This window comes from Engystomops pustulosus, chromosome 2 (genome assembly GCF_040894005.1).
Source record: "Engystomops pustulosus chromosome 2, aEngPut4.maternal, whole genome shotgun sequence".
NCBI classification, from domain to species: domain Eukaryota; kingdom Metazoa; phylum Chordata; class Amphibia; order Anura; family Leptodactylidae; genus Engystomops; species Engystomops pustulosus.
In genome coordinates this window covers 228700546-228713100 of record NC_092412.1, presented here as the reverse complement: position 1 = coordinate 228713100, position 12555 = coordinate 228700546, and the positions used below count along the sequence as shown (strand labels likewise).

General features: G+C 40.9%; 1 protein-coding gene across 6 annotated transcripts in view; it reads right to left on the bottom strand.

The window, feature by feature from the left end:
- CTPS2 (CTP synthase 2) overlaps positions 1 to 12555 on the bottom strand; it is a 120729-nt gene that overhangs the window by 85070 nt on the left and 23104 nt on the right. For all 6 annotated transcript variants that reach the window (XM_072138439.1, XM_072138434.1, XM_072138436.1 and 3 more), the window contains 3 exons: positions 10061 to 10144; positions 8116 to 8196; positions 7458 to 7609 (listed from right to left, as the gene is read on the bottom strand). In XM_072138439.1, coding sequence (XP_071994540.1) covers positions 7458 to 7609; positions 8116 to 8196; positions 10061 to 10144 — 317 coding nt within the window. The remainder of the gene's footprint in view (positions 1 to 7457; positions 7610 to 8115; positions 8197 to 10060; positions 10145 to 12555) is intronic.

Below are 12555 nucleotides of genomic sequence, written 5' to 3'. Positions count from 1 at the left end.
GCCTATTGCCCCCAAAGTGGTCAAATAGCAGTTCCCCCAAAAAGTAGCCAAGTCCCCAGTGACCTGGTTTTTTAGTATACTCCTCCACCTTTAGTTACAATGACCCCATAGTTTAGGGAAAATGATTAAAATAACATAAAATACTTCAGGAACTAAAACAGTCTCCTTTTCCCTAGTTTATTATACCAAACGGCCTCTCATGGTTGTTTTATATAAGCCGCCCTTATACCCTATGGATTAATTAGATACTGCCTCCGCTTACCCCCATAGATTCCTTATGTACTGCCTTATGTCACCCCCGCCAGCATTTCTGGGCCCCGGCACTTGCCCAGGTTTGCCCACTGCTGGTGCCGGCCCTGCATCCTGGTCACATGACTTTAAGTGTCCAATTATGTAACAGATCTCTCTCAATGTTTCATACAGAAGCATATCACTGCACTTAGACGGGTCAATCAGGAACAAGGAGGTGGGGCAACGCAAGTAAAATTTAATATGCAGGACTCAATTAGTGTGAATGACTCACATTAGGTGATTTGCATATAAGTTTACAAAGTGATTTTTGTAACATTCCAGCCATTGAAAGGAACCATTTAGGGATAAGGGCAACACTTTAGTGTTATAGTTTTTAACTAAGTCTTTATTTTGGGTGGGTTAATTTGTGTTACTGGTGCAAGCAGTTTCCACTTTCTTTTCAGCGCAAAGTCAGATAGTAGGCCTATGTGTGGTTTGAGTGGCAGCAGGACTGTGAAAAAATGCATTTATATTTCTGGATTGTTGCAGGACTTGGAGGAATAATATGCGAGATCTCTTCACTTAACACAGCCCCTGACCTCTGCTCTAAGTAACAGCTGTAGCAGAAGCTTGAATGCAAAGATCAAAGAACACAGCAGTCTGAAGAGATTCCACAAGTGCCGCAGATACAGCTACAATCCTGCATTTTTCACAGTCCTGCTGCTACTAACATACACAGATATGGTTACACAGAATTCCAGAGCCAATTCCAAACACTGTCTGCAACTTTCTAAGGCCAGAACTACTGAAAGATTCCCTTTAACACAAAAATCTTTCTTAAAGACAACAATATAACTAAAGATTTATCATTCTCAGTGACTTCTTTAACATTCAGAGCCATATGTCTCATTTAAAATTATTATCTGGAACAGCTGGAAGGAATATCAGCCTCCTACTGAGAGAATTAGAGTCTGGTATTGCAGAAATCAATATCCTTCATGGCGAGACCGCAGCAGCCACCACATATGTTTACAGCTATTACTAGTAGGTGCAGAGGGCTGGAGCTATTATGACTGTACTGAGGAAGGAGAACGGGGATCTCAACCTTAAATAATACATTAAAGCACATCTACCACCAGGATGAAGGATTGTAAACCAAGCACATTGACATACTGGTGTGTGCCCCCTCTGGCAGGAACCACTCTTCTTTTAGCTTATGTCCTTTTTATTTTTTTTTAATTATGCAAATTAGCCTGGGATGCTTCCGGCTCCTTAGATGTTAATGGAGCCCCTCAGGCTCATTTACATATTTTTTAAAGCCTTTTTTTTTAACCTTAAGGACGCAACCTTCATTTTTCCATGTACAGGGCTTCTTAAGGTTTATTTTCTGCGATAGATGATCTGATCGTTCCTACCATATACTACAATACAGGCAGTCCCCGGGTTACGTACAAGATAGGGTCTGGAGGTTTGTTCTTAAGTTGAATTTGTATGTAAGTCGAAACTGTATATTTTATAATTGTAGATCCAGACAAAAAAAATTTGGGCCCCAGTGACAATTGGAGTTTAAACATTTTTTGCTGTAATGGGACCAAGGATTATCAATAAATCTTCATTACAGACACCTTACAGCTGATCATTGCAGTCTGGGGCTATAGCAGGGATGGCTAACCTATGGCACTGGTGCCAGAGGTGGCACTCAGAGACCTTTCTGTGGGCACTCAGGCCATCACCAGAGATGACTCCAGGTATCTTCCTGCAGTCCCAGACAGCCCAGGACTTGCTGTGCAGAGGTACTTTAAAGTGACAGCTCAACCTGGGACTATTTTCTGCTTTATTGGTGTCCTCAGGTGCTGGTATCAATGAAAACTATGACAGAGAAGGGAGTATAAATCACAAATCAAATTTCTATGTTGGCACTTTCCGATAAATAAGCGGGTCCTGGTTGTAGTTTGGGCACTCGGCCTCTAAAAGGTTTGCCATCACTGGGCTATAGTAAAGCATTCAGAGAGGTCACCAGAGGTCAGAGGGGTCTGTCTGTAACTATGGGTTGTCTGTAAGTCGTGTGTCCTTAAGTAGGGGACCGCCTGTACTACTGTATTGTAGTATAAGGCATTTTTACACCGTATTCTGACAAAGACCTGAGGCTCTCATGGCAACTGATTGCTGCTCCCCGATAAAGTTCCGGGAATCGACCATCGGAATAAAGATGGCGCCACACATATCGGAAGAGTTAATACCATAACCAGAGATATGCACTCTTAGATTTACTGGCATTATGATTGCAATAAAAACACAGCGGTAACAACGCGGCACCGATGTCGGGTATTAACCCTGTAAATCCTTCTGGCAAAGCTTACATCCTGGCAGCGCATGGGCGACATCTCATTTTACATTATCAATTACAGTGTGCGATTTACACAATGTAATAGATGAGATGGAAAATCCCCATTTCAGAAAAATAGTAAAAAAAAAGAAAAAAAAGAAAAACAATTGATTTAAAAAAACCTAAAAAAATCAAATCCCTCCACCCTTTCCCTAGAACTGATATAAATATAAATAAACAGTACAAAATAATTGACATGTTAGGCATCGGCGCATCCCAAAATGTCCGATCTGTTGAAATATAATAACGCGTTCCCGGCGTTTAAGCCCTTAATGGAAAATATTGCCCAAAATAAAAAAGTGTACATTTTTTGCAATTTTGAAAAATATAAAAAAAAATCAATACTTATCAAAAGGCCATACAGTCCTTAAAATGGCAGCATTGAAAACGTCATCAAAAGTCGCGGAAAATGACGCCACCCACAGCACTGTACACCGAAGAATGAAAGAGTTATTAGTACCAGAAGAATTTTTTGTACAGGAGGTTTTAATTTCTATAAATGTAGGAAAACATTATAAAACCTATACAAATTTGGTATCCTTGTGATTGCACCAACCAAAAGTACACAGTAGACTTGTCCTTTGGGGCGCACAGTGAAAGCCGTAAAATCCAAGTCCACAAGAACATGGCGCAAATGCATTTTTTCACCAATTTCACGGCATTTGGATTTTTTTTTTCTTCTTCCCAGTACACAGCATGGGATAATAAATACCGTCACTTACGAAGTGCAATTTGTTACGCAGAAAACAAGCCCAAACAGAGCTCTTTACTTGGAAAAATAAAAAGGTTATAGATTTTTGAAGGTGGGGAGTGAAAAATGGAAATGCAAAAATGAAAAAGGGCCAGGTCATTAAGGGGTTAAGCAACATTCCCTTCTTTGGCACTTTTCAAAACTGTGTAGCTGGGAGAACCTATTGTCGAATTTAAAGAACTGAACACAGAAAAACAGAACTTCAAAGGCATCGTACAAAGTCTTCATTAATGTGTTACAGACAGGATGTCCCTCGGTTGATCCTGTGAATATCATTTAGCTCAATTTCACTTAGATTCTATTTTGTCCTTGTTTTTATGCAAATTGATAAGAAGAACAAATTCATGAAAATCTAAAATTTGATCAAGGAAAAAGAAATCTATTAACAGAGAAAGTAGCCTGGAGCACTGCTGAATTGTCCGGGTTTGTTGCCATAGTGGAGCTGGGATTTCCAGCTTGTAAATTTAGACAGAACATCTATGAAAAGTCATATGTCAGCAACTTTACCAACGTAACTAGAGAATAACAAGTAGAACTCTGCTCAGGGAGAAGTATCACTGGTCATAGATGGATTCAACATAGAGATGCACAGAAAACCACAAGTTTTACAAAAAGTCATTCAAAAAAATTATTCAAATCCAAAGCAAAAATCCAAAGCTGATCCTTGGATGTCTGCTGAAGTTTAGGACTCGGATCGTCTACTGTATTCCATCCCGAGAACAAAAAGGGTCTGCATCATCTATATACAAATTGTCAAAAAACACTAATAATCAATCAATATAGCACTAAGGCTATATTCACACGACCGTATGGGTGACGTATATACTCCCCCATAGACGGTAATGTCCCCCATAAACGGTAATGGGCGCACGGCACCATACGGGAGCGGTATGGGGCTGCTCACGTGCAGCCGGAAGAAAGATAGGACATGTCTTTCTATCGGAATACGACGCCGTGCACCATACATCCCTGTGGAGAGGCTCACCCCCTTCTCCTATCCCCAGCGCCGACGTGTGCCCGCTGTACTACGGTATGGCTGGCATACATCGTGTGAATGTAGCCTAAGACTAGAAAGCTGTGTAGAAGCAAAAATGTATACAAATCATTATCATTAAATACCAACAATGACACAAATATGAAAAGGTAGATTAAAAACATCTAAAAAAATGTGGTAAGACACATGAAATTCATATGGACACTAACCAGTGTTACAGAGTCCATGAAAAGCCACACATGTATATATGTACCCTGATATCCCCCTGTATCCAATATAGACAAAATTTTAGAAAATAGATGAAGCCACCATGGAAAGTATCAGTAGATCCCATCAAAACAATGTCCCAAATCTTAGTAAACCCATATGTTCATAAGGTACCGAGTGAAATAAGATAGGACCCATGTGGCCTGTGGCACCACACGCGTTTTGTTGTGCCAAGCGACTCATTTTTATGTGACCAGAGGACTATGTGTCATATTTTTGCTGACTAATTTAATAAACACATTTAACCTAGTTTGATTAAAAACCCAGCTGTAAAGTCTCTCCTTAAAGGGGTATTCCCATCTGGGCATTCACATTTATTTTAATTCATTTGCCATATGTAAACATTTCTTCAATTGGATGTTATTAAAAAAAATGTTCCTGTGTGAAGGTTATTTCTCATAAATGTAGTCATGTTGTCCCTTAGAAACGAGATGGCTTCCTCGGATACGACCACTTCACACTCTGGCAGCGGTGGCCAGACATGCGCTATAGAGTCCTGCCTGACCACCAGGATTCAGCAATCATTACCACAGGACGGCTGTGGGACATACAGTAACTCCTGGACATTTAATATTCAGAAACTTTTTGTTTCCTTGTACAATCTCTCCAGCAGAAGTGGCCGTATGCAGGGACAGTCTTGTTTCTAAGGGACCATATGACTACATTTATCTTCACACAGGAACATTTCTTTTAATAACATCTAATTGAAGAAATATTTATATATGGCAGATTAATGAAACTGAATGTGACTGCCCAGACGAGAATAACCCTTTAACAACACTGTAACTGAGCGTTAGTAAGGAGATTTCATATTCAGCCTCTATAGTCTATTTCTATACAGGCTGATAGTGGGTTACATAATTCATAGCACTGACTGCTTAAAGAGAGCCTTTCAGGCAAATTAACCCCATACACTAAATATATTTTCATATTTTCATGTATAGGAGAGATACAACAGCTCCAGGCAGCCATGTTATAGCAGAACATGTCAGGTACTTGTGTAGCTGATGTCTGTGTCTCACACATGTGTATTAGGAGGATGCAGCATGTCAGCAGATAAAGCACAGACACTAACAATGCTTTACTATACATTAAATTCAACAAAAAAAAGAGGACCTAGTGTCGCGGCAGGGATTCTTAACTCAATGGGGCAGATTTACTTACCTGGTCCAGTCGCGATCCAGCGGCTTGTTCTCCGACGCTGATTCGGGTTCTGCCGGGATTCACTAAGGTCCACTAGGTGTCGCTGCTGGGCTGAAGTCCGCCATAATTCACCACGCCACGTCCCCCGATTTCTGTTGCGTGAAATCCAGCGCCGATGTGCCACAATCCGATCGCATACGCCAAAATCCCGGGGCAATTCGACGCAAATCGGAAAAATTCGGGAAACACAGCTGAAAAACGCGATTCAGACCCTTAGTAAATGTGCCCCAATGTATTTCACAAATTTGCCATTAGCCAATCTAGTTTGCTAATGGCAAATTTGTAAAATACATTGAGTTTAGAATCACTGCCGAGACATTAGGTCCTCTTTTTTTGTTGAAAATAAAAGTTATGTTTTAACTATATAATTTTTGTGTTCGGATATAGGTAATCTAGTTTGCTAATGGCAAATTTGAAAAATATATTACTATACAATACACACAGACATGAGCACACCTGCCATCAGGTCTCTGGAACTAATACCGTGTTTCCCCGAAAGTAAGACAGTGTCATACATTCTTTTTACCCCCAAAAGTACCACTATGTCTTACTTTCGGAAAAAGTTAAGGAAACTTTACATGGTGCATTTTGTGAATTGCTTACTTGGTACCGTAATGGTGATCGGATCAATTCATCTGTGGTGCTGGGTAGAGGTGTGGCTTCTTCTTCCTCATGCAGGAGCCACCGGCGGCTGCACATGAGGGCACTGAGGCTGCGTGTTTTTGTATGTTGTCCATGGTCCTGATGAACCACGGACAACATTACTGCTGCTCCCGCGGCCTCCACGTCCTTCCCCCTACAGATCCGTCCGCATACCGCTCTAACCGTCCGCATTCCGCAGTTAATGCAGCAAAAGGTACCAGTACTATGTCTTATATTTTTTCAACGTACAGTTTACTATGTCTTACTTTCGGGGTACGTCTTACATTAGCCGACCCCCCTAAAACCCCCACTACGTCTTGCTCTTGGGGGTGTCTTACTATCAGGGAAACAGGGTAAATGTACTAATACATGTAGTTCACAAGGATCCATCCCAGCCTTTATATAGATTATATAGATAATCCATATATTATATTCATTCTAAAATCATATTTTCTCCAATACACATATGTGATACACAGACATCGGCTACATAAGTACCTGACATGTTCTGCTATACACATGTGTGATACACAGACATCGGCTACACAAGTACCTGACATGTTCTCCTATACACATGTGTGATACACAGACATCAGCTACACAAGTACCTGACATGTTCTGCTATACACATGTGTGATACACAGACATCAGCTACACAAGTACCTGACATGTTCTGCTATACACATGTGTGATACACAGACATCAGCTACACAAGTACCTGACATGTTCTGCTTTACACATGTGTGATACTACGTGACAAGGGCTACATCCTGCAGTGTTCCAATTGCAGCTACAATCCTGAAGCATACAATTTTTCACAGTCCTGCTGCTACTGGACAGTTTTGGAAGAAAGTGGTGCTGGGTCAGTGGAGGAGATTAGCACCATTTATGCTCTTCTGGAGCATCATTGGATATGTTCTCCCCATAAAACCCTTTTAACTTTCTGTGTATGGACTGTATGATACCAGTGAGGACTACTATACCTGTCAGCCATTCTCTTCCATTTCAGGAGCTGCACAGTGGACTTACTGTCCACAGGAAGGTTCAGTCTGTGTTTAAAATATGTAATAATTCCTTGTTCTTCTAATAAAATGGGCACTCGGTAAGTAGACGAGACATCATGGATGAATATGACCTGTAAAGAAGGTTTATATGAAAATACAATACAATATTAATATATTTAATTATTATATATACCACAATATAATCCTTCATATTGTATGATCTCAGTGTTATCAATTAAGTAAATGTTAGTAAGTTCTACCTGGAGATTATATGTAAATATGGATGGAAATATGTTTTACCAACTCTTTTCTGTTTGTGCAAATGTATATATCCAAACCACTTAAAGTGGGTTTTCCAGTAGTCTTAACCATTTAAAGCTGAAGACAGTGTTAACTTTTGGCTCTGCACTTCCCCGTAGTAAGGGCAGTATCAGGCTTGTGGTAGGATATTACAGCACAGGGGAAGGTCTGTGATAAAGTTTGAAGAACACAAAAGTATAGGGGTTTCAGGATTAGGACCCTCAACCATCAGAAACATCACTTTTTCTAACCGATGTAATAATTATTTTGTAGACTATTGTAGAATATTTTTGCAATTATTTTAGTTCAAGCACAAGAAGGTCATATAATAACGGACCTGTTCTGGTTCCACGTGACAGAACATTGAGATCTTCTCTTTCACCGCCATCTCAATAGGTTTGGTACTCCTACACACAATCTGTCAGGGAATGAGAGTTAGCAGTCATTATGTGTCCACCTCATGTGCCCCTCATTACTTCTCATACTGGTCAACCTAGGAGGAGTATCACGCGATAAGCAACTTTTTAAATAGACAGAAAAAACGTTATTTTACAATATATTGTCAAAAGATCTCCATCCTATTTATGTCCATGTGCAGCCACCCAGTGGTTGTTTCGGGTAGTGCAGCGTCTCAAGGATTTTGTTAGCATACTGCAAGGGTTTCTGGAAGAGCTCCTGCACCAAAGTGAAGCTAAATATGGATAGTAAGGTTTCCATTGACAGTATCCATTTGGGGATTAAAGTGCAACTCTGAAGGAAGCTGGAAATACAGAGTCTTAAAGGGGTTGGCCACTAATAAGAAACATTACCAGGGTAAGTATTAAACCCTAATAGGGTCACTGATGATATACTAGCTGATAAGGTGTCTGCAAGAGCAGTGGGACACATGAGCCCCTGGTAGGAGGAATTGCCAAAGAAGGAACCTGCTGAGGTGTGCATGCCCTTGGCACTCTCCTCCAACTACTACTACTACTGGTAATGACAGATTATTGGTGCATACAGTAATTACTGCACAGCCTCCTCCATCCACCAGAAGACAGGACATCACAGCAAGGTTACATGCACACAGACATATGCTTGCTCCAGCACACGGCAGAGCGCTTCAGAGGAGGAGGGGTGAGCGCTGGTCTCCCCTCTCAACTGGGATGCCTGATGCCTGGCCTTACGTACGGGGAAAGATAAAGCATGCTCTGTGTGTTACCATACCTGTGCCTATAGCCATCTAAGAGGACGTATATCCGGCCACAAGTTTATAAATCCCCACAACGGCTGTGTGCAAGGTGCCCAAGTCCTATGTCCTGCTGCCATTGGGCACAAGACCTGCAGCTGCCAGCGGCAACAGAGGAACTTTGTGACCCTTTAAAGTGTGTGTGTGTGTGTGGTGGGGGAAGGGGTAATACAGTGTAACAGCCTGGAAAGCCAGACCACTTAAAGGCTAGGGTAGCCCTCAGGCTCAACAGCAAAATTTTAAAAGTTGATTTTAGAAGGAGGCCATGGATAACGAGTATAAGAAGATAACTACAATCATGGTGCCTGGATCTATAAGTTAGTGTCCCTGATTTATCGTGATGGACTTTCGATTTCCTTTAAGGGTTGTGTACTTACCCCAGTAAATTCTCTTATTAGTGGCCAAACCCCTTTAAGATGTGGTTACACTGCCCTTTTTAGATCTGAATTTGAGGAAGATAACGACCTTGAAAACGCTGTGTAAACCTGGCTTTTATAGTTAAAGGAAATCCACCATTTGTTTTTATGCATTGTGAACCAAACATACCTTGAGAATGCTGTAGCTACGCTGATGCAGGAGCATGTCTTGTTTAATACCTGTGCTGAGTGGTTTTGCTCTAAAAACAAATATAAAATTCAGGACCTTGGGGAAGCTGGCTGCATACTGGCTGCTGTGTTTCACAGAGGTTTCTAAACTTTTGAGACAGGACTAATCAACCTGAGCTGGATGACTCAAACACAACAGCTGGGGGATGGTGCAGCAATTGATTACTTCTGCCTTTCAGGCACAACACAGTGAGTACAGCGTTATCTGGAGCAGTGAGGAAAAGCGCTGAGCCAGCACAGGAGCAACAGAGCCTCATTATTATAATTTTATCATTATTTTTTCTGAAAAACCACTCAGTTCAGGGATTAAACAAGATATGTGCCTGCATCAGTGGAGCTACAGCATTCTGTGTTTGGTACACAATGCATAAAGTAGATTTCCTTTAAAAATATTTTTTTTAACTTTCAAGTTAGTCACTGGACATCTATAGAGGATTTACAGGACGTACCAAGTCCGGTGATAAGCCCAGACCCCTGAGGGCTCGGACGCTGTTCTGCGTTGGTTTGGTCTTTTGTTCTCCTGTAGCTGTCGGCTAAACAAAGATACGAATAATAATTATTTCCAGGATATATTCATTGTTACTTATCTACAATCAGAATTAGTGAAATGCAAGAATAATTCACTGTACATAAAGCAGGAGTCTGTGACTAAACCCAATGGACCAGGTTTACCATAAGTAGTTTTGGAGTGTTTTTCAAGTTCTTTTGGTGTCTGCTTGATAACTCTGGTTTCATTGTGGCAAATAAAGTTGCAGTTCACGCTTCTGTCTACTTCATCTCTGGTCACATTATAAATCTTGAATAGGATGTCTAATATGTAAAGTGGAGTCAGCTCAAAAACAACAAAAAAAAAATCCCCATATTTGGTGCAAGTTGAAAGATTTGGAGAATTTGAGACCAAAAACTGATACAACTACAATGATACACCCTCCCCCCATTGTCTGCACAGATATGATGCAGGTTTTACAATAAGTTATCTAAATGCCAGTTTATTATAACATCACGATAGTGAAATTTTTGCAAGCAATGGCATTAAAAGCTATAAATATGATCTCTTATTCTGCTCAAATCATGACTGGATTAATATTAATATTGCCGGTTTCTGATGTATTTAGTAGTAGTTAATCTGATAAAAGGAAATAATAAGGTAATTAACTATAATTAACTAAATAATAATCACAATCATATACTGTATATACACACAATAAGCCAGAATCTTGATGTCCACAATCAGCAGAATGAAGGAGCGAGAGTGCCCTCCAGTGGTATGGAGAGGAAATACAAAAGTATATAGCTAGGAGTCAAAACTGTATATTCTATAATCATAGTTTCAGACCAAAACATTTTTTGTCCCAGACACCTTACAGCTGATCATTGCAGTCTGGAACTATAATAAAGCATCTACAGAGCTTCACCAAAGGTCCGTATGTAACTAGGGGTCATCTGTAAGTCGGGTGTCCTTAATGTTTTTACTGGTTGGGGGCAGTCTGTGTAAGCTGCTCGATCGCTACTTTTCCATTGTTTTACACTGACAGTTTGTATCTCTGTAATTATGCAATTTCTTTTTTCGATGAATATGTAATACAGAAAAATATCTCTATTTCTAGATCCTTTGTTGGACTACGTTCTCTCACATTCTTACCTTAAGGATTTGTCACCTATACCTTTAACAGGGAAAATATCGAATCCTATACATAACCCATTTAAGCCAACTGGTTGACCCCCGGGGAACAGGGCGTCCTGTGATGTCCTATGCACTGCTTTGGGTGGTTGAAGGGGCCGTACACACATCCCTGTATGCACGTCCCCTATCAGTGGTTGGAGGGACAATGACTGCAGGGTCCCCTCCCTCTACCAGAAACCAGCAGGACATGGGACGTTACAGGAAGTCTTCAGTCACATGACCGCAGCTCCAGGCAACAAACTTTGGTTGTCATTATCAGGTGTGGTGTCATAGATTGCGGGAAGGCCTGAAGTTTTCATCAATACAATTTTGGGAAGTGTACAAACTTTTAATTTTTTTAACTATTTTTCTCAATGGATGGGTGGCCAAAGACGGCATTGGGGGTATGTAAAATCTGCTCAGCTCCTCCTGCTCTATAACATGCTGTCTACAGATTGGAAACTATGTGCAATCCGCTCAGCTCCTCATGCTCTATAACATGCTGCCTGCAGATTGGAAACTATGTGCAATCCGCTCAGCTCCTCATGCTCTATAACATGCTGCCTGCAGATTGGAAACTATGTGCAATCTGCTCAGCTCCTCCTGCTCTATAACAAGATGCCTGCAGATAGGACAATTTGCATAATCTGCTGAGCTCCTCCTGCTCTATAACATGTTGTCTACAGATTGGACAATATGTATAATCAGTTTAGCTCTTCCTGTTCAGCTTCTCCTGCTCTATAACATGCTGCCTGCAGATAGGACAATATGTATAATCACTTTAGCTCTTCCTGTTCAGCTTCTCCTGCTCTATAACATGCTGCCTGCAGATTGGAAACCATGTGCAATCTGCTGAGTCCAACTGCTCTATAACAAGATGCCTGTAGATAGAACAATATGTATAATCTCTTTAGCTCCTCCTGTTCAGCTGCTCCTGCTCTACAACATGCTGCCTGCAGATTGGAAACTATATACCATATGCTCAGGTCTTCCGGCTCTTTAAGAACGGCTAAGAACCTTGTACAATCTTATTAGCTCCTGCTGCTCTATATAGAACGCTGCCTGCAGCTAGGACACTAAATACAATCCTCTCAGCTTGTTCTGCTCTACAACATGCTTCCTGCAGATAACAATATATTCAATCTGCTCCACTCCTCCTGCTCTATAAGATGCTGCCTGCGGACAAGATACTAAATAAAAATTGCTTAGCTCCTCTTGCTCTATAACTTACTGCCTGCAGATTGGACATTGTCCAACATTTACTAAGGTGCTTGTGCCAGT